We start from the raw sequence: 24,274 nt of genomic DNA on the forward strand, positions 1-24,274 counted from the left end.
ATGGGATTCAAGACCCTTTCTTCCTTACTCCAAAGTCCATTATACTCTGCTGCTTCTCAGAAAAGAATGTACGGGTTGAGAAAAACATAATTTACAAAAATGATACCCTTTATTAAATATTATAGTGATTTTCTCATTATAGTTTTGATATATTGCTGGTCAGCTTAAAAAATTAAATGGGAATATGGGAGGAAGCTTTGAGGAATCCACAGTTGACACCGAAGGTTAATAGAGATACAGAAAAAATTTAAAAACTCTGAAATACATAAAATAAATGTATAGTAGTGCATAATATAAACCCAAATGTTACAAAGGTACTGTAAATACCCATACAAGAAAAAGAAAAATATCCAGATTTTTTCACTGGTAGGAAGAGGGTCAAAAATTTTTATGTGAATTTTCCAGATCATGAAGCTCCACACACTCTTATAACCCCTGTAATGTGAAAGGCACAGCTATACTTTATGATTATCTAAATTCTAAAATGCAATTAGACAGATTTTCTTTTTATATCTGTGTTATGAAAAAGGAAGGTAAAACTATTACATTGGACAAGGAGTTCTCAAGTGGCTAGTTGGGGTTCGAGAAATAGGCTGACAATACATCTACTGCTTTAACAAAGGTAGTAGGACCATTATGTCAACATTCCCTTACCCTTTGCTTAGTAGAGAGTGTGACTATGTTGGGTTACTGGATATTTGGGATTAGATAGCACTGATTAAAGAGAGGATTATTCTTTATCTTGTTGTGTAATTTTGCTCTTAAACTTTATTTTTCTTCCTTAAGGATGTAATTTCTTTCTCATCACATTCAACTTAGATGAATGTATACCATGGAAACAGTATAAAGACTAACAGACTGTCTTCTGTAGGGGGGGGTGGAGGGATGGAGGTGAGATTAGGGGAGAAAATGTAAAATTCTAAATTAATTAATTAATTAAAAAATAGAAGGTTATTATGTAATAGAAGAAAGGGACTGAAAATACTACCTAAAGAAGACTTGCTGCTCCTATGAAGAGACAGAGGGAAGGAGGATTTGGGGATGAGTGAGGTTAAATTCAAAATATATTTTAGAAACTCTAAGGTCTAATGAGATCACTGGTCATGACTGGCAGAGGAGAGGCTGAGCAGGTGGTGACCTGAGCCCTTGGGAGTTTGGGTCAGAGCTGCCAGACGACCCACTCTGGGACAAGATCCTAATCTCCTCACCTAGTTCATGTACATCTCCATGCACTTGTTAAGGTAGCCCTGGTTGCATTGCTGGTCAGTAGTTATCAGTGCCCTGTTAACAACTCCTAACACAAGTGCTGATATTCTACTAAAAATACTTTTCTATGTGTTATATTCCACATTTTCATTTTACGAAACAACCCTAATCACTTTGCACTCCAGCTGTCCAATTCATTTCTGTTACTATACTAAATAAGAAGAAACAGACTGAGCTCTGAAAAGTGGTTTTGTCCCCCTGAAACTCTTCTGTGATTGAAATTGAGATTTTTCCTGAAAAAAAATTAAAGTGTTTTCAGATTTCTTAATTGAAATTTTTTTCATTTCCTCTTGTTAAGGAAAAATTTAGTCACTGTCTTGATGTAAGATGAATATAATCAGTGCCAGGCATGTAAAGAGAATCCACTTGAGTTTCTTTTCTAATCAGTCATGAGGAGAAGAACTCTTACACTGCAAAACAAGTTTATTAAAGATACATGCAAAAGCTAATGAGAACAGACATTTTTTTCAAAGTAGGGCAGAAAAGGAAAAAGATTACTTGTGGCTAATGTGGAACAAATTAAATTATAAGAAGCTTAATACATTTATTCTAAATCTAATTGCATTTCCCCAATGCCAAGGTTATCCTAATCTGAATGGTGCTTTCTTAATTCAAAATAGTTAAACACATGTTTGATTTTCAACAGCCACAATCCAAATCAATCTGTAGATTACTCCAGACTTTATGCCTTATGCTATCTACAGACCTAATTCATTAAAAACTTGTTCCTTAGATAGTGGGACTTCATTTCAAATAATTCATATGTTTTCCCTACAGCATGGATTGCATTGGAGACAATTTTGCATCTATTAATATAATCATATGATTTTTTTTAATTTTTACTATGTATATGGTCAATTATACTTATAGCTTTCCTGATACTGAATCTATCCTGCATTCTTAGCTTAAATTCCACCTGGTCAGAATTTACGATCTTTGTAATATAATGCTGTGATCTCCTTGCTATTATTTTTATTAGAATTTTCTCATCATTATTCATCAGGAAAATTAACCTATAATTTTCTTTCTCTGTTTTGGCTCTTCCTGGTTTAGGGATCATAGTTATAGTTAATGCGACTCTTCCCCCTTTCCGCCAAGGGAATGGGTTAAGTGACTTGCCCAAGGTCATTCAGCTAGGTAATTACTAAGTGTCTGAGTTTGGATTTGAATTCAGGTCCTCTTGACTTCAGGACTGGTACTCTATCCACCATACCACCTAGCTGCCACAGGACTCCTTTTTGATCTGTTTTCCAAAAAGTTTATATAACTAGGAATTAATTGTTCTTTAAATATTTGGTAGAATTCACTTGAAAAATCCATCTGGTCCTGGTGATTTTTTCTTAGAGAATTCATTTATGACTCATCCAATTTCTTTTTCTAAGATAGGATTAAATATTTGCTGCAACTTGAGACAATTTTGAATTCCCTGTTTGCCTTATTTTTCTACCTTTGTGGAAAAACATCCCAAAACCAAAACAAACAAAAAAAAACAAACCCAAAACTAAAACACAATACTAAAAAAATGCTGCTTTTATACTATGACTAAAATGAGATAATTAAACAAAAAGGAAAAACAGTCAAATTATTAGCAATAAGGGGAATATGGTTCTTACCCCAAAATCATCCCGCCACTGATGGGCTGCTTGAAATTTCTCTGCATAGGTAGCTAGACGCTGAAAAAAAAGAAACAAAAAAAAAGATAAATGTTCAAAATTTTTTACATGAAAATAATTGTCTTAGATATACTAGTTTTGATTTTTCTGAGCATCATCAGATTAGGGAGAGCCAAAAGGATTCTCTACTGTTGGTTAATGAATGCTTAGGTTTAAAGTGTTCTAAATTGCTTCAAGATACCCTATCTGAAAGCATCATTATTCCTGTAACTAAGCATTCCTGCATGCTGGTTTAGTTTACAACCTTTGTGATCATCAGCAGCCGTAGTCACCATGATTTATGTTTATCATCTGGCCAAGCTTGTTTTCATAAAAAGCTCCATATCAAATCATTTTGGAAAGATACTATTCCTTCTTATTTGTTGACATCATTTATTTCTTGCAAGTTAGATGCAACAAATTCTGCCAAGCAAAACAATTATCCATTTAGCAATCACTTTATTTAACTGTACTGGGGGCAGAAAAATACCTTTTGTTATTGATAGGATATAGAGGAGGGAGTGTTGGAAGGAAAGTACAGTTAGGAAAATCTAGATACAAGTTCCATCTAACTTCTACTAACTATAAACACTGTGGAGTCCCTTCATTGATCTGAGACCCTCAGTTTTGTCTTCTGTGAAATGGAAAGAACAGTGCCCATTTACAATATTGTTTGACAGTTCCACTGACAAGATGCTGCTTAAGGTTCTTGAGAAACTACCCTAGTCCTTATATTTTTTGCAATATTTTGTCCTTCATTCTCAAAGAAGACCATCCCCTCAGGGGAGGTGATGCCATGATAATCATATGAATTGGATTTAAGTGAGGGGTACTGTGCTAAGTCACCAGACTCACTTTCTTGTCCAGAGCTGTCTGGGTCCAGTGGCCAGGTATGGATCACAACTACTGGAGATGACCCTGGATGTGACGCAATCAGGGTGAAATGACTTGCCCAAGCTCACACAGCTAGGAAATGGCAAGTGTATGAGGCCAGATTCTATCCAGCATGCCATGTAGCTGCCCAACCCTGGACCTATATCTTCATTTTCAAAGAAGATTGGCAACTTGAATCTGGATATGGAGAGCATTTTGAGGAGTCAGTCTTTTTCACCATGATTGGAGAAGGGGAAAACATCCAGAAGGTCCCTTTCCCCTTAATATGTCAGGCGAGTAACACAAAATGCATGAAATCAGGAAGAGATGACAAATTAGACAGTTTGAAGAATGTAGTATCAGGGAATATGACCTAAGATAGACTTTCAGAATCTGTAAAGTCCCAACTCTGAGAACCAGCAAATAACTACACACACAAGGGAGAAACAGTCTTCCATCTCTGAATTTACCTTTTGTCATTCATGTATTTAAGCTTGAATTCACTTTCCAATGAATTCTGAATATTCTAGTGTGAGATTATGTCCCAACCTTTTGGGAAAGAGGTAGTGTTGACAATGGAATCAACTGATCTTACCCTACATCATTTTGGAAACTTTTAAAAAAGGCTATTTACTCCAGAGTAGAGATATAAAAACACTACTCTCCTTGAAACTGAAAGATGGTCGGATGCAATTGTAGTATATTGCAATATACTATCAGCCACGTCACAAGGAGAATTAGTTTTAATACTTTGTCTATATAACAAGTGTAGAACTTCTCAGAGAGCTAGGTCACAGTTTACAACTGACTTCTTTCCTCACCATTCAAGAAGATGGCCCTGAGGCATGAGGGTTAACTTTAACTTATCCATTGCAATATGTTCCCAATATCAGTTATTCATTCACAGCTGACTTTTTTTTTGTCATTTTTAATGGAACAATAATATTCCTTTAAATTTATTTAAAAATTTTAATCCTTGACACACACCCCTACCCCTTATTCTTTGTTACAGTAACTGAGGTCTCCTTTGTTCTTTCTAGAATATGACACCCCATCTCCCAACTCCAAACAGTGACTCTCCCCAAACTGGCGCATGCTCTACTTCCTCATTTCTATCTCCTGCTAAAATATCACTGTTTATAAGAGTCCTTTCTTAATGCCCTTAACTTTAGTGCCTTCCTTCTGTTTATTATTTTCCACTATATCCTGGATAGACCTTATTTGTTCATAATTATTTATAGGTTGTCTTCCTCTTTAGACTGAGCTCTTTGAAAGGACTGTCTTTGACCTTTTACCTAGAATAGAATGAAGTCTTTCTCTGAGCCATAGGCTCTTTCTTATCTCCTTAGGCATTTGTTTGGTGAAACTCAATGGTATAGGGGATATGACCTGGAAGGTAGTGGGAGCAGAGGATGAAGTTTTACCACTTAGCCTTGAAATCAGAGAAATCATTGGGCAGATAAAAATAATAAATTTGCCTTACATGTGTCCTTGTAAATATCTGACACATGCAATGTGACCTCTTGATTAATATTGAAATATTAGTAGGAGAGAAGTACACACAGGTTTTAGGGAGAGGCAGGGTCTATTGAGGAGTGTGATTAATATCCCACCTCTGATATTAAAAGGAAGGAGGTGCTAGTCACTGAAATTGCAAAGTATTTGGAAGTTTTCATGAGAGGTTCCATAGAATATGGTAGAAAGGGGGAGTGTCAAGAAAAAGGAGAGGGGGAAGAATCAAAGAGGTATCAAGCAGAAAGAACCTGCTGTAATAAAAGCTGGTGCTCTCTCTCTCTCCCTCCCTCCCTCTCCTCTTTCCTTCACACACACACACACACACACACACACACACACATATTTATATGTTACATGCATTTTGTAAATATTATATATACATATATAATGTGTTTTATTACCATATATTCCTTTAATTCACATTTAAAATTCTATTAACAATAAGCTTTAACATCAATTCCAATTGATAACTTTTCCAAAAATCCCTGTCTTCAAGAATATGGTTTACCAGACATATGTACAATCATACAATTACTTTTAGAATTTGCTTTTTCCATCCATTCCTTAATCACAAACTTCTGGAAGTCAGAGATTAACATTAAACTTTATAGAATGGGACACTGGAAACTACTATCAACTTATATAATTTAACAATTTATCCAGGACAATAGGAATAGTTGAAATGATCTTATTTTAAAAGAAAAAATATAGCATTTAGGGAAGATGTGATTTGTTTCTAATAATAGATTCCATACTCACCTAAATAAAATGTTTTAGGGATAATGGATATTCTGTCACTCTAAGAATATAAATGAATCCTTTCTGAAAGCTAATTTTTTATGAGTTCTAATTTATTTCAATGTCTAGAACTGAATGATTATGAGAAATTATCCACCTCTGATGTCATTTTTGTATTTCAATAACTTTAGTGAAAAGATTAAGGTTAGTGAATTGTGTTTCAGATGTCAATGCTTCCTTGTAGGAACTTTTGCCAACACACCATGGTGAATCCAGTTCTGTATTAGCAAATGCCAACTGCTTCTGGCTAATAGAAAATTACTATGTCTTGTGGACATTTCAAATCTCTAATTAACTTCTAAACTGGCCAAGTGCCATCTTATTTTAAAGGCCAAACAACCTGCAATTAAATCCTACAGGCAATTTGTGCCAGGACAGATCAAACCTGTACCTAATAAAATTTGAGTATTGAAGCATCCATGCTTCAACATTTTCCTGTACAGGAAAATCCTGCTACAGATGCTACATTTCAAAGAAATCATAAAATTTTATTTTCGCATTTGATGATTTATTATGATGACAGATCATGGCACTAGACAAAAAAATGAGACTAAGCATAAGTATAATATGCTTTTACTCAACTTAGCAGAAATACTAAAAGATTCTACTATTTCCTTACCATTCCAAAAAGTAACCCTGAAGCATGAGGGCTAATTTTAAGTATGTACCCATTGCAGTTTAGGGGAAACTTCTTGAGATAGCTTAAAGAGAAATGTACCAGTATATAAAAACTGTATACACACATATATACATACATGTATAGAATATAAACACACATATATGTATATATAATATGTATATAATATATGTATGTATATATATAGTGTCAAGGGGAGTGTCAAGAAAAAGGAGAGGGGAAGAATCAAATAGGTCTCTCATATATATGTATATATAATATAAACAGACATATGTGTATATAATATACATATATACACATTATATACATACACACACGTGGAGGCAGCTTGATGAAAAAAAAGCTTCAACATCAGTCAGACTCCGCTGATTCTGATAGTACATGAGAGGCCAGACATATTCTAAGACTCTAAGTTACAAAAGAATAGCTAATATACATTAGGAAATGGAGTTTCCTCATTAGAGTATTCTTTATATCAGTGAAATCAGAGGTATATAAAATATATTCTATGGTATTTGACAAGGACATGTGTGTATATTTTTATACCACTAGGAACACATATAAAACATTATGTTTACAGTTCAAAACTCTTCCCAATATGTTCCCCTCCTACATTTCTAGTATTCTTATGCCTTCCCACCTTCCACAAACCCTTCAGTGTAGTAACATTAGCTTTCATGCTGTTCTTGGCCTATTACTCTACATCTAGCCCCTATGCATCTTCACTAGCTGATCCCTATAACTGGGATGCTCCCCTCATTTTCCCCTCTTGGATTACTTCAAGTATTAGGTAAAATTTTATCTTCTTCCAAAAGATTTTCCTAGTCTTTTATAATGTGTACATTTTTTTGCATATTGTGTCCCCCATGGTACTTTCTCATCAAGTACTATTTTTTGCCTTTCTTTGCATTTCCAGTGCCTAGCATTTAATAAATACTAATTGACTTTTGTATATATGCACATACACACAATGACTATTTGCAATAACATTTTCTCTATTATGTATGGTGTGCATATATATTCATAATGGATATACATATAGATATAGTTCTATATTTAGACATATTCTAGATATAGACATAATATGTATGAGTCACCTTTATAAAATGATAGATTTACCATTAATAAATGAACATCTACATCAAATTATACTTATAATTTATAACCACTTGTTTCCAGATTGTTATTAAAGAAAAGCTGAAAATATCCCAAGGAACAGAATAAATGAATATCAAACTCTAATTTCTTATTTTTTGGCTCTATATTGACACCCATAAGGACAGGAACTGTATTTGAGATTTTAATACTATACGTATTAAGGAAACTCCTTGAATTATATTATACAATTCACCGGAGCACCATAATTTATTTTTTTTTAGGTTTTGTTTTTGCAAGGCAAATGGGGTTAAAACGGCTTGCCCAAGGCCACACAGCTAGGTAATTATTAAATGTCTGAGACAGGATATGAACCCAGGTACTCCTGACTCCAGGGCTGGTGCTTTATCCACTGCACCACCTAGCTGCCCCTTAAGCACCATAATTTAGATGACTTATCTTTTGTCACAGGCAAGACCCAATTAAGGTCTTCATGGGCATCAAGATCATGTCTCTATCCATTATGCAATACTTCCCTTAAAGATTGGTGTTCATGCCACCATTCAACTTCATAACTTCATATATTTGAACAAGGACTTAGTAACTATCTTTTGCACATAAAGCATTATATAAGGTACTGAGAAATAAAAGAAAGCCAAATTCATACACACACACACATATATATATATATATATATATATATATATATATATAAAACCTCCCTTATCAGTGCTCTAGTACTCCTCATGATTTATACTCATTGCTTTTAACTGCATGCTTATTTATTTATGGCAATGGGGTTAAGCAACTTTCCCAAGGTCACACAGCTAGGCAATTATTAAGTGTCTGAGGTCAAATTTGAACTCAGGTCCTCCTGATTCCAGGGCTGGTGATCTATCCACTGTGCCACCTAGCTGCCCCAATTGTATTCTTTTTAAGATTTTAGTGAATGTATTGCTTATGGGGGGTAGGGTGTAAATCCCTGCAGTACAATATACTCTTCCAAAAGTGCTTATTTAAAAATAATGATACATAAAACCTACTATTTTAATGAGAAGATGACCATCACTGGTAAATGCTAGGTCACCTAAATAGAATCCTTTCCTTGAAGGCATTTTCAAAATAAATGTTACATTTTCTAGAATAACTTTTAAAGTCAATTAGAAGAAGCAGGCCAATTGTAGAATTATGGAAAAGCTGTTAGAAATTTATTTCAGAACATTTCTAAAATTCCTAATGACTTTTTGGGGTACAGGAAGAGATCACCAAAATAAATGAGTCCTACTCTGTCAGTCTTGGAACTCTTTTTACAAAGGTCTTGTCTCCAAATTCTGAGTATATATTGATAATCTGCGAAAAGGCTTTTGATATTCAACAATCTGCAGGAAAAAGACCTAGCAAGGCATTATCAGATCAATGAAAGATCAGCTCCCAGTAAGGTCCATTCATTTCCAACCTTCACTTTTTGTGTCATATCTTTATCTTTTCCCCTAGGTTTGAATTCTGTCAGGAGATAAGACAGACTCATAAAATAAGCAAGGCTCTCAGCAGTGAAAGAAAAGCATTGTATTATCACTTTCTTTGCAATCCCTAAATATATTTCATCCTGAAAAATAAAATGCAACTGCTTCTCAATATTGAAAATGTCTTACTTATTAGACCATCAGTTAATTTAAGATGAAAGACAGCATTGGTTGTCAGAAACATTTAGTTCTGAGTAATTTTCTTTGTGTATCTTTGAAAGGAAATCTATAAGACATATACGACAATTTAGCTTGGTTTCAACAATGTAAATATTTGAGTTGAATTTTCAAGAGTTTGCTTGAGAAGATCGTAGAAGAAAAATTTCATACATTCAGAAACATGCAACACTACTTTGCCTTCATATATATACTAAAATTATAAAATAGACACATAAACTTTTAAAAAATTAATATTTGGAAATAGTTATTCAAATTATCAACAACTTTGGGTCAAATTATGTGTAGTTAATGCTCATTTTCTTATTTACGTGGGCATATATGTTCATATCTGTACTCAGGTATGTATACTCATCCTTGTATATATGGACATGTATATTCATGTTTATATACTCATATTCATATGTCTGTATATATACTCATACGCACTATATAAAATATATATTTACATATATATTGGGTGGTTGATATTTTGTATCAATGAACTGATACCAAAGAAATTGTTATTGTCTTCTTTCTCTACAGATACTTCTGTTTTTCAGCAAGTTGTTTATTTAGTTATTTATATTACTGTTCTTTAACATATCAAAAAATGTTAACATAAAATTAACATTTTTTTGTGAGATTGAGTAAAGACTTCTTTGATATCCCAGTGAAGTAGAATTAACAGGAAATCAGCTTTGGAATTGAAGAATGAATACAGGAAACAGATAATAATATGCTAACCCTTGCTGAACCCTAGCTAGTTGAAAGTATCAGGGAATTCTCTTGAATAAGAACAGGACCTCTTGGGAAAAAGCATATCTATCAGAAAGGGTTTGATGGCTATGGGTCAAATAGAGGAAGCCACATTAAGAAGCAAAGAAATGGACTAGCAAGCTAAGAAAGATGCCTTTGATCCCACTTAGTATATACAGCCAGAAAGTAAGTAGCATGGCAAGTCAGTATTGATAAGACTGGAGAGGAAGGTTAGAGTTAGAGTCAGAATCATTCAAAAGTAGCAAAAAGAGGCCACTTAGGCTACTTTTTGCCAGGCAGCTGATAGAGTTTGCTATTTAAATAATAATAATGATAATAATGGAACATATAGAATTTATATGCTAAAGATAAGGTATATATATTATATTTTTATAGGCTAAGCTCTTTATGATTAATAGGTCATCTGATTCTCACATAACACTGGGAGATAGGTGTTTTTATTCTCCTTTTACAGAAGAGAAAACTAAGGCAGGCAGAAATTAAGTGACTTGCCTCACATCATACACCTATTAAATATCTTAAGTCAAATTTGAACTCAGATTTTTCTGACTTAGACCAGTGCTGTAGGCACTGTGTCTTCTAGCTACTTTAAGCAAGCAAGTAGAAGACACTCATGTCAATGGGAAGGCATTCTTTTTTTAAGGGCAGGAGATAAGAGGTGATCAAAGGGTTTTCTAATTACTTTTGTTTGTTGTTTGGTTTTTGGATTTTATCATGGCAATGGGATTAAGTGACTTGCCCAAGGTCACATAGTTAAGTAAATATTAAGTGTCTAATTTGAACTCAGGTCTTCCCTACTCCAGGGATGGTGCTTTATCCACTCCACCATCTAGCTGCCAAAAATGTTTTATAATGATAAAGAAAGTCTTTTAGACAAAACTTCAAGACTGAAGTAATCATTCAGAAAAGACTACAGGTGTCCCTTAACTAATGACAAGAAATACTTGTTTAAAAAGCATATGAAATTACCTACTTTATATAGTTTTTCTATATTTTATTTCTCTTTATTTTCCACTATTAGACTACCAAGTAGTTGGAGGATTTCTGCATTAGTCGCTCAAGATGTCATGAAATAATTGTGTTTCCTATTATTTCCCCACAGTAGCCAAAACATTCTTAAAGTGCATATCTATCCTTTAGATTCAAAGAGAGCTATTAGCAAAATTATTGTGTAGGTGTAGATGAAAATGTCAATGAGATCCCCTAGGCTTTATAATCTGCAATTACTCAGATTATTTTAGGCACAGATTTTCTACCTGTGTTTCTTATGTGAGCTACAGTTATTATCCTTGTAGACATGTCTACTATATTAGATTGTGCCTGGTAAAATTTAAAAATATTTTATCAAGCTAATTACTTGAAAGAGTTTATACTTCAACACTTAAGTAGTTTAAAACATGTTATTTTACCAAAATAGTATGCTGCAGGATAAGGAATGGGTGGGCTGAGCATTGCAATAGTAGAAGTATCCACATCTGTAAGATCACAAACCCTTTTAAGTATTTTTTTAAATCCACTTTCTTTTTCACAAAATCAAAGATTTAGAGGGGGGGAAATAGAACTTAAGAGAGGTATAGTTTAACCTCCCCATTTTAGAGTAGAAGATCAATATTGGAAAACTGAAGTTAAGAAAAGTGAAGAGATTGGCTGAGTCAATTTGAATGACGATGTTCTGCTACATTCCAGGTAAAATAATCTTGTGATGATCCACCTGAATGGTTAATAAAAGAGGTACCACATACAGGGATCTTCAACATGGGTCTCCTGCATGGTCCACAGCAGTACCCGGTATGACCAAAGTCAGATAAAAAACAAAACCAGAAAATATTTAAAAAACTAACTTAAAATGCAATAGCACATAGATAATGCTATATGAAGTTTTCAAAGTCAATATGCAGCCTATGAAGATATTCTTGTATAGTTTAAAAGCCTCCTTTCTATTTGAATTTTATACCCTTGGTTAAGATGAACTAATAGAACATTCTGCCATTATTTAGTTCTAAAATATAATGAAAGAAACATTGCTTTTTGAAAAATTGATGCCATACTTCTACATGAATTAGAGAAGTAACAAAAATCAACAAACTGGTGATCTAGTCTAGTAGCATATGGAACATATAGCTTTGGAGAACATCCTTTTTAAACATATTCTGATATTTCACAATCAATTCTGTATATCTTTTATAGAGAGAATTTTTAATTGGAGAAAATGATTTAGAATTAAATAAGATAAATCTTTAAAGATGATGCCCATATAGATGGAATCAAGTTTAGCTTCAGAAAATCATTCTAGGAAAGTATTTTTAGAGTGATTTTAATATGGCATTTTTAGTGGAGTACAAAATTAGTTTAACAATGCTCTCTAATGGTTTAGTTTAAGCATTATTTAAAATGTACTATATATTTACATTGTGTAAGAGTGATCAAAGGCAATGTGATTTATTACATAATGAAATATCCTCACAGTCAAGAAGCTCTGGGTTCCAACCAACCTCTGACATTTTTGGTTATATGATCACAGTCAAATCATTCTACCTCTATACACCCTCAAGTAACTATCTAAGACTAAAAACTGCAGAGCTGCTGCCCTATCCATACTGGTAGATGGAGCATATGCATTGAAAGTCCTCTCTACTGATAAAATCAGATGTTCAGTACTGTAGTGATCAAAAAGCAGAACTTCCTTTTTTGGTCCATAGGGAAGGTAAAATCCCTATCACTGTTTTCTTATCTAGATAATTTAACAGCTTCCTAACTAAATATTCCATCTTCATGCCTCCCTTCATTTACACTGAAATTTAAATAAAACACAAAGTAATAATCATATCACAACTTTATTGAATTGTCAGGAATAATAAAAGATCACTTCTCCCCACTCTCACATTCCAACTTTAATGACTGTTGAATTTAATTACATTACTAAAATACCTTATTTAATTGCACTAGGCAATGTGGACTAATGCATTTTTAGCAATATACCACCATTTGAGGGACTAACTCGACAGAAGTTCTAAGTGAAATAGACACATACACAGTAATTTCTAATTCATTTTAGTAAGAGCTAACTATACCTTTGTCTAATTGAACAGTATTTTAGTAAACATGCTAACAGTAAATAAAGTCATTCTCGCCAAAATGCATAAAATTGATCATAAAATTTTATTTGCTTGGCTAAAGTAGGCTTTTCATAAAGTTTTCTGCTTTTGTTTAATTGTTTCTAACCTCTTGGAAGGAAGCAGAGGCTTCATTCACACAATTACACTGTTCTTTCTATAAATCTTTTAAAATCATACTTTCCAAAAGGGCAGCTCCTTTTATTTCAGACATGATTTTCTCTTTATGGAGAAACTAAAACTTAGAAGTAGATATGGAGGACAGTAGGTAGAACACTGAACTTGTTGCTAACCTGGCCCAGTTAAAATACAGTTGCCAACACTTAAAATATGTGTGATCCTGGGTAAATCATTTACTTTTTATTGGCCTAATTATTCACATCTGTAAAACACTTTTAGCAATACCATCTACCCACCTCCCAAAGCTGTAGTAAGGCTGAAATGAGGTAATATTTACAAAGGACTTTGAAATCCTTAGAATCCTATATAAATGCTAGTTTTTATTATTATTATTATTACTAACTCAAGACCTTCTCCCTTAAGATTATACACAGAGAATACATGAACTTGTTCAAAAAAATACAACCAAATACAATACAACCAAAAATACAACAAAATACAATAACTTTCAAGACTTGATTAAAAACCAAGTCATGAGACTGAATATCACATTTTGCTTCCAAACCCTGCTATAACAGGTAAACAATGGACACTCACTCAACCTCTCCGGTTCTCCATTTCCTAATCTCTGAAATAAGGGAATTGAACTAGATGGATTTTGGGGAAATGTCCAGCTCTAGCTATTTTATTCTATGAATTTAAGAATGCTTTCCGGGGGTGGCTAGGTGGATGATGCACTAGAGTCAGGAGTACCTGAGTTCAAATCGGGTCTCAGATACTTAATAATTACCTAGCTATGTGGCCTTGGGCAAGCCACTTAACCCCATTGTCTTGCAAAAAAACTAAAAAAAAAAGTGCTTTCCACACTAAGCTCAAACCAAGCATATCTGTAAATATAAACATGATATTCATAAACATCATAGGTGATATTTAACAAAATTTAGCATGTTAATTCTCTCATCATCACTGGATATTTTGCCACATTGCCTCTAGAAATTCTCACTTTCACTGGGGGAAAGGATATTACTGAGGACAGGATAGCAAAATCAACACTGTAATTGTTCAGTCTTGCCCAACTCTTTGTGACCCCATTGAGAATTTTCTTGTCAAAGATATTCCAATTGATTTACCTTTTTCTTCTTCAAGAATAGAGTTAAATGACTTGTGCTGAGTCACACAGCTACTTAAGTATCAGAGACTGAATGTGAACTCAGGTCCTCCCAATTTCAGACCCAGGACTTTACTGTACCACCCAACTGCCTAACAACACACCTAAAGAAAAAGTAGGTGGTCTTTCAGGTGTACCATCCTTTCATTGAATAGTTTATAGAAGCATCAAGTTAATCTATACAGAATCAACTCTATGGATGTTAAGGAAGTTAGCATCATTATAATCTGGGGAAATAACTATTACCATTCAAAGGTAATGCCCAATGACATTCCAGACAAGAAGATCTATCTCTCCACGTGATAAAATGGTATGGCATAATGCTTCATTTCTTCTAGTAGCCTGTCAGAAGTGCCAGGAAAGAATTGAATTTGTGTCAATTTAGTCTGTTTACTTCTATAACAGAAAGTTAAGTACTCTAGAAGGTATCTTGGGCAAATAAGAAACAATAGAACAGTCAGAGTCAAAGAACCTATTCTAAATCTGTATTTGAACTTGCATTAGAAAGCTAAAAAAAACATCTCTAGTCATTATAGGACACTTGAAGATATAATTAATTCCACAATTAAAAAAATAACAGCAAAGAGTATACTTAATGTTTATTTGTTTGCTAATTACTTAAGTCTAAAGCTATTAACAATTTAACTGAGTACACATTCACTCATGAAATAAGAATCATGGTTTAGATCTGATTTCTAACACATATTATTTTTAAAATTTTTCCTCCCTAAAAATTACTATTTTAAATCATGGAATAGGAAAAGACAAAAAAAGGTTCAGTGTTTAGTGATTAGATTATCGTAATTCAGATAAAAATGGATGTTGTTTTAAATTTTATTAGTATAAAAATTATTCCCCTTTTATAAATGAAGAAATTTAACTATTTAGAGATTAATTTTTCACTTATCTCAAATTGTCTCAGCAATCAAGGTGATGTCACCAAATATATTAAAAAACAAACCTCAGAAAATGAATATTGTTGGCTATTTTTATAAGATCTCAAAGGAAATTAAAATTACTGAATGATACTTTAGTTATAATCTGGTATTGGCATTTATTAAGGACCTACTTCACTATAAGGCACCGACTGTGCTGAGGACCAGGAATGTAAAGAAGAGTCAAAGAGTTACAACTTTCAAGAGGCTCACAGGCTAATGGGATAGATGAGACGTAAATAGCTGTACAAATCAGTTATATACAGGATAGTGAAATTAATTGACAATGGGAACAGACTAGAATTTAAGGGAAATTAGAAAGATATTCTTCTGGAAAATTAGAGTTTAACTGGGTCTTGTAGGAAGTCAGGAGACAGAGATGAGGGGTTTCTGGAGTCTAGAGAGGTTATGTCTTGCACCAGCAAGGAGACCAGTATCATTGAAGTACATGGAAGAGTGTAAGGATTTCAGAAGACTGTAAAGGGAGTAAGAGCAGGTTATGTCTTTAGTTTCACCCCATAAATCTATCTGAAGGATTTGTATTCCACCAAAATATTTTTATGTTTCTGCTCCATAATCTTATCCTATAAAAATCAGTGAGCATATACATATATATGCATTATATATGTAAAGATGGAAAGGAATGTAATATTACTATGGTTAAATAAAAAAAGAGTTTCTAATCTCTCTTGGGTATTCTTAAAAGAACTGAAATATATAATTACTTCAAGAAAAAGGCCTTGGAAAGTTATTTTCTCATTTGTCTTATATAGTTTATAAACTAACCTGCTTGCAGTTATAAGTCAATGACCTCTCAAGTCTTTGTCAGTTTGTTTATGCTCTGAAAATAGTCCAGGTCACCAAGTCTGATGCTAACAAAATGGTTATAATTTAAAAGATGAATGTAAAGTGCTATAAGAGAGGAGTGCTGTCACTGTTTGGTTCTGTTTACATACCCATCCTTAAATGTGCTATCATTTATACTTTTATTTTCTTTGCTGTTTTGGTAATGTTTTCTTACATTTTTTAAATTAATGAAATGAAAAATCCTTAAAACCCCTGCCAAGAAGACAACAATCAAGAGTAGAGGAATGAGACTGAAGATAAAATGTAAGAAGAAAAATGAGCAAAGAGAGAGAATAAATCAGGCTTGACATCCTATACCTGAATCTATGTTAAGAAGTTTATCCAATCAGTAAAAGGTAATTCCCTTTAATGCAATTTATCATTCTCATATTCTCCATTTTCTAAATCCTAGGGAGTTTATTACTATATTTCCATTCTTAAGTTTCACATTTAAAAAATTATATGCTTTGTTTTAAAAATTTCTCACAGTAAGGGATCGGTAACTTTGGCTCTATTTGTCTGGTAATAAATTGAATTTTTACCAAGCTACTGTTGAATAGAGCCATCATAGGAGCTACTTGATCCTGACTCATGACTGGGCTAAGTTCAAACTAATTGGGGCTCATCTTGTGAAACTCCTCATGAGCCCAGTGTTCTGACCAGAAGTTATTACTCTTCTGTCCTCTTTATAGACCTTGGGTTCTTATGTAAAACAACTTATGTAAGAGCATGTGAGGCTATGCCTTCCAAAAGACTCACTTCCTATTGAAATGTATTTCAATATTGATATCTTTTGCCCACCTTGGGTCCTCCAATAATTTGGTACTGAGTGATGTTCCAAATTTTGATTCCCTTGCTTTGATTAAAACATCCCAGATTTTATTTCTCTAGTAGTCTTCTTTATTTGAAACTGACACTATTGTCACATGTAATTTCAGTAAACTTAGAAATTCTTCTATCAGGCTGCTAAATGTGGCCAAGAAGGTTTTAGAAAGATATCCATTAAAAATATAGTCTCTTTAAGAATGTACTTTAAATTTTCATTTTCACCTGATAATTGACAAAAGATAATATCAATGGCTATCACAGAAATCCAAAGTTTTCTTATCAGATAACAAAGTAACAAAACCTCTTAATGTATTTCTTTTTACCTAACAGTTGCTTGAGGAAATAGATCAGTTACCAATTGATTAGTTGTTTTTTATGGTGTATAGTGTGAACATACAGAACATACTTTTTATCCAGAGCATTTTCAAATATTCTGTTAAAATTCATTTTCAAATACTTTAAAAATTCATCTTAATAAGAATTGAGGATATTAAAATGGAAGAAATATATACTCTTGATATTGAAAATTATATTTCTGAGATTATTCAATTCAATATTATTAAAATAATAAAAGGAATATTATTTTCAATAACAGAAGAGAAAAGGGGAAAAAATGAGGTGGCTCTGGCAACACTAGGAATTCAAAGAGAAGACAAATCCAAGAAATAAAAGCCTAAGGAAGAAAGAAGCAATTTAAAAGACAGGATTAATGCCTAAAAGTTACTCCAGATGCCTGGGTCTGGAATTCAAAAGGGCAAAATTAGCTCCTAGAGCTATGACCTAAAAGCATCATATACTATTCCAGGGGTATCAGACGTTTCAAAACTGGAGGACTTATTACCTAGGAACGTAATAAATAAGACTCTGAAGGAAAGAATTACTTTGAAATAATGATCAAAATTACTGAGTATTTTTAAGTACAGTTCCCCCATAAATACATATACTTATTCAATAAAACATTCAAATTAAATTAAAAATGAATTTGATAAAAACTCTCAGTGAACATAATTTAGCAATTATCTGATGTATTTTGCACAGATAAGGCAAAATCTGAATCTACATTTGTCAGATTTCAACAGACTATTATTTGGGGCATTTTAATCAGAAGTATATAAACTAATCTAAGCAAACTTAGAAATGGAGCCATCTGTTACATATCTAATTTAGTTTCCTAAGTACAATATAAATAGGTCAGTATCACAAAATTTCAACCTTTAAAACTTGAAATAATCCAAGATGTTTTAACTTTTCATCAGTTAAATGTAAATTTCAGGTTGTTACAAGAATAATCAATTTCATTTTTTTTTAGAAATCAGGCTTTTTTGCAATATATTATGACAATTAGGTGTGCAAAGCATGGAACCCTTTTCAAAAACATTCTGATTAGCCTTATCACAGTTTTTTGAAAGATATTAAGATCCAAATTTGTTTCTTGAATGTTTCCTTTTCTTAAAAACTAAATATTAGATTAATGCAAGGGCACAGTCATTCTTTCATACTAAAAGAAAAAAATGAGCAAATTTATGAAAGATACTGATGAGTGATAATTTTAAAATGCTTATATATTTCTGAATTTTAAGAAATATCTATCATCAAATTAAATATACGTAAAATTTGTAGTCTACAAAACTCATTCTCATTTTAATTAAATGAATTCAGTATTAATAAAAATGAATGAATAAATAAACCATTTGTCAAAGAATAATATATTTGTTCATAATCTAGCTAAACAAGAATAGTTAACAGACTTGGCTTATGATACTACAATGAAGGAAAAATTTGAATTTGAAAATATTTTTGTATTTTGGCTCTAGGGTAATGAAGAATTCTCCAGTATATGAGAGTATTCATCAAATCTATTTTTGTTTGAAACTGTGTTTTCTGTTGTCACTGTAAATCATTTTTGCTAATATTTGGCAAAACAAAAAATCAATTTTGAGTATTGATTAAAAAAAGATTTATCCATAGGAATCCTATCCATGAAACCTACCATACCTCAAACTGCTGAAAATTAAGTCCCTATCATATTAAAATTTTTATAACTTGCATTTGAAAATAAATTTATCAAATGTCTCATACACTCCATTATTTTATAGTTAATGTTAGCTTTGTTTTGATATATATGTATTAAATTTTATTGAAATAAGTACTAACCATGGTAGATGCATGATCTTAAATTCTTCTCCCAAGCAAGTTAGACTAGTTTTTCCTTAAAAAGTATTAAAACATTCGAGTCTTGGTTGACCACAAGGACTAAGGACTCAGTTTGATTACTCTCTCATTCATCTGAATACAGTGAGTGATGATGGAACTTTATTCAGTTGAATCAACTAAATGGATTCAAATCCCTATCCTTGCTGAGTGTTTTGATTCTGCTAAGGCTGAGTAAATTTCCTTTAGTTAAATGCTGAATGGCCTACAAATTTCTCATTTGTTGCAAAATGAAACCCAACCTACTAAGCAATCTAGCCTAGTCTCTAACAGCAGTTAAAGTTATTTGCATTAAAGCAATGCATATTTGCAGTATTCTATGAAAAATCTTCTCACAAAAGTACTATTCTGACTATTTTATTAAGTTTGGAACTTATTGGTACTTGTTGAGGTGGAAAGGTCTAACTTCTACACTTTCACTATCCTCCTGCCTCAGAGAGCCTTAATTTTCATCATTTGAAGCACTAGTAAGTGTTTAATTAATCAAGTTATTAATATTCCTCTTCTGAAACAGCCACTGCCACTCTTTCCCTGATTCATGAAATGAACAAATCAAGATTTGATCTATCATTTTGGACTTGTTATATATATCACCTTTTTTTTTAAGGTTTTTTTTTTGCAAGGCAAATGGAGTTAAGTGGCTTGCCCAAGGCCACACAGCTAGGTAATTATTAAAAGTCTGAGAATGCATTTGAACCCAGGTACTCCTGACTCCAAGGCCGGTGCTTTATCCACCACGCCACCTAGCTGCCCCTATATATCACCTTTTAAGCAAAAATGGCAACATTGGGAACCTGGGAAGCCACTGAAAGTTTGCTGTGCCATAGTCAAGGAAAAGTGGAGATGGAAAATGAGATGACTGAAAAAAATATAAAATATACAGTACAATTTTCCCCAGACCCAATCAATTCCATCCCAAGTTCCTACAACTTTTAGTTAAGAAAATTGCCATTAGAAAATATTCTTCTGGGCGCGGCTAGGTGCTACAGTGGATAGAGCACCAGCCCTGGAGTCAGGAGTACCTGAGTTCAAATCCAGCCTCAGACACTAGCTGTGTGGCCTTGGGCAAGCCACTTAACCCCATTTGCCTTGCAAAAAAAAAAAACAAACTAAAAAAATGTTCTTCCTAAATTGTCTGCATATATTGGACCCTGTTGCCAACTCTCTTTCTATTCTACTAAGATACAACTGGAAGTATATGATTTAAGTGGCATCTTAGGGTAAGTAACAAAGTTGGAAAAATAATTATGAGAAAGAGAATAGGAGATAGGGATTTTTCTTTTCTTTTGTGGCAAATTAAAGAAAGAAGACATAAATGACTTGCATTCGTGTTTCAAACCTATAGCACAAGTTCAAAAGCTGTCAGACTCTAAGTTCATATTTTTAACAAAACTGATTTAATAGTATACCCACCTCCTGTTTTGTCTGTCTCTCTGTCTCCCAGTCCTCTTCCTCTTTCCCTCTCCCCCTTCCCCTCCCCCAATCAAAGATTGGTCTCACCCTATTCTGATTCTTTACCGTCAGGTGGAAAGATTTTTATTATTCAGTTCACGTTGTTTCAATTTCTTCTTACCTTTAAATTATCCATTGCGTTTAATTAACTTACATAGTCTTGCCAATTTGGTGAGTGGGCAGAAAAGGAAAAAAAAGTGTGATTTTAGGAACCAGGCAAGTTCTATGTGTTGCTGTTGTTGCTATAGAAACACCTCTACCCCTTACTTTATGCATAAATGTATCTCATTGCAAGGTAGGTAATTGTTCATATGCTTCTCCTTTTTAAAGTATGACTCCTTAGTAATTGAAAAAACACAGGGATATCTAAATCTTTTCTTCAGACATGAATGTAAAATAAACAATGGGCAAATTTTCATAGCATCCATCTTATATCTTAGGGCTGTATTTTTCTATCTTCATTATTTAAATATGGTCTTGCATAAGCTCTACCAACTGCTGACTAGAGCTTAGTTTTTTTTTTAAACCTAATTTCATTCTTTTGACATAAGTAATGTAACTATTTGAATCTACCTGAGGGAAAGGAGTATCTAAACAGTACTTAAGAATAGAACACTTGAAATTAGTATTCTTATCACTACTCTCCATTACCTAAATGTATTTAAATGTTGGGTGACAACTACGTAAGTGTTACAAATCTACTAGTACAGTTCTACTATTAAAAGACCATAATGTTTTTTCCCGATTTTGGAGCATCAAAGAGCTGGATGTAGCCACTTATGTTAAATTCTACACTGTCAAGATAAAATTTTGCAAAGTATCTGTTCTTTAATAATCACAAAATACCTTTTAGAAGTCCCTATATCTCTGTCAAAAACTAATCTTTAGGGGCGGCTAGGTGGCGTAGTGGATAAAGCACCGGCCTTGGAATCAGGAGTACCTGGGTTCAAATCCGGTCTCAGACACTTAATAATTACCTAGCTGTGTTGCCTTGAGCAAGCCACTTAACCCCATTTGCCTTGCAAAAAAAAAAAAGCAAAAACTAATCTTTAAACTATAAAAAATTTGTATTTTAAAATGATATTTTGGGGAAGCTAGGTGGCACAGGGGTGGCTAGGCACAGTGAATAGATAGAGCACTGGCCCTGGAGTCAGGAGTACCTGAGTTCAAATCTGGCCTCAGACACTTAGTAATTGCCAAGCTGTGTGGCCTTGGGTAAGCCACTTAACTCCATTGCCTTGCAAAAAAAAAAATCCAAAAATTTAAAAAAAATGATATTTTATTTCCCTCAATTACATGTAAAAACAATTTCAAACATTCTTTTTTTTTTGATTCATTATTTTAAAGGTTTGAATTTTAAATTCTAACCTCCTCTACCTCCCTAACTTTCACCTCCTTGAGCTGGTAAGCAATAGAGTATATACATGTGCCAACCATGTACAACAAAAAGTCAATCTTTTTTTAAAACATCTAAAATATCTATTACAGCCTTAACCAGTAAAGTAGCTAAGGTTCCCAGGACAAGTTTTTAAAGATATAAGCATCCAAGTACAACCTATAACTTATTTTTTTATATAAAATTCATTTTAAATCAGTCTTAGCAACTCCTGATAAAATCCCCTCTATCAGTGCCAACTGGAACCTTCTCTATAATGTATAGGCTTAGAGAGTTCCCTAGAACATAGAATGATTAATGCAGGGTGATTGATACATCCAGTATGACTTGAATCCAGATTTTCCTGACTGATATCAGGTTTTTATCCATCATATCAAATCTCACGTCTCTCACTTCTTACATAGATCCTCAACTAAAATCTTTTTTCTAAAACTATAAATTTTGATTAAAATATCCCTGACTCTGTTCATTTGGAGTTAGTTTGTCCCAAGATGTTCATGGATTTCATTTTTAATAAACAAGTTCATTCTATTAAAAAAGATGAAGATAGTACAAAAAACTGTATAGAGCATGTTTACCTCATAATTTTCTTTTAAATCTAAATCCTGACAGATGCAGTCACCCTCTTGAATAAAGCACAAACAAGGTTGAAATTAAGCATATTAATGCAACAAAGTTTCAATAAAAAATGTATACACACACACATACACCATGTTTTTAATCTTAAATCCCTAAGGCAGTTGAAAGGTGCCTTAATAATAGATTAATATAGGCTTCAAAGACTTTGAAAGTTGTTAGATGGGAAAGGAAAATTAAGAATTAATTTCCTTCAATGATCATCAAGGTCCATCAAATCATTAACAAGAGGATACCTCACAGTTTCCTGCAACAATTCACAGAATCATAAACTTTCAGAATTTTACAGGACCTCTGAAATCATCCTGTCAAACCTGCACTCAAACATCCTCTTTACAACAAATCATCAAGCAGTCTCTTCTTCAATACTTTCTTTGAAAGTATTTGAAGAGAAAGGCACCCATTGCCTCCCAATACACTTAATTTTACCTCTAGAAAATTTCAATAATTATGAAGTTTTTCCTCAACTTACTTTCAAATTGAAAAGTCACTTTTCAGCTTTTACCTATCCACCATTCTTCTTGGCTGTAGCCTCTGGGGCTAAGTAAAACACAGCTATTTGCTCTTTCATGTGACTGCACTTATTCTTTAATCCAACATCCTATTTCTAACCCCTCCCCCCACTTACCTTGAATTTTCTCACCTCCAGGCTGCATATCTCTATTTCTGTCAACTGAATTTCGTATAGCCCTCGTTTGAGGGTCTTTTTTATATATTTTGCTTTTCCTCCTTTGGATAATCTTTATCAACCAATGTCTTTGCTAAAACATAACCTCCTAAACATAATATTCCAGATATAATCTGATGAGGGTGCATGGTTATAATCTTATCTTCATAATTCTGAAGACTGCTTTTCTATAATTTTACATTCCCTTAGTTTTTTTATAACTTTTTTTTGTAACCCAAGATAAAGACGTTTCATTTATCTTTGCTAAGTTTCACTTTGTCATAATGAAACCCGTTATTGCTTTTCAAGGTTTTTTTAATCCTGACTTTTTATATAGCATTTTTCAATATTTCTTCCAATTTAAAAGAAATAAATTTGATGAGCCTTGATCCAAGAAATAGATAAAAATATGACATAGTTAAGTACATTGTAAAACTTAAAGCATTATATATATGTAAATTATTACCACCATTACTATTGCAACTACTAATACTACTAGTACTACTACTGCTAATACTACTACTACTACCACCACCATTACTTTTTGCTCAATTTTTTCAGGTATGTCCACCTCTTAGTGCTCCCATTTGAGATTTTCTTCATAGAG

At 33.0% G+C, this 24,274-nt stretch overlaps 1 protein-coding gene across 1 annotated transcript in view; it reads right to left on the reverse strand.

Moving 5' to 3' along the window:
• Positions 1-24,274, reverse strand: part of LOC141494190 (voltage-dependent calcium channel subunit alpha-2/delta-1-like) — a 430,495-nt gene that overhangs the window by 190,756 nt on the left and 215,465 nt on the right. Inside the window, exon 4 of the mRNA XM_074195299.1 lies at positions 2,880-2,939. Coding sequence (XP_074051400.1) covers positions 2,880-2,939 — 60 coding nt within the window. The remainder of the gene's footprint in view (positions 1-2,879; positions 2,940-24,274) is intronic.

This window comes from Macrotis lagotis, chromosome 7, assembly GCF_037893015.1.
Source record: "Macrotis lagotis isolate mMagLag1 chromosome 7, bilby.v1.9.chrom.fasta, whole genome shotgun sequence".
In the NCBI taxonomy this organism is placed as follows: Eukaryota; Metazoa; Chordata; class Mammalia; order Peramelemorphia; family Peramelidae; genus Macrotis; species Macrotis lagotis.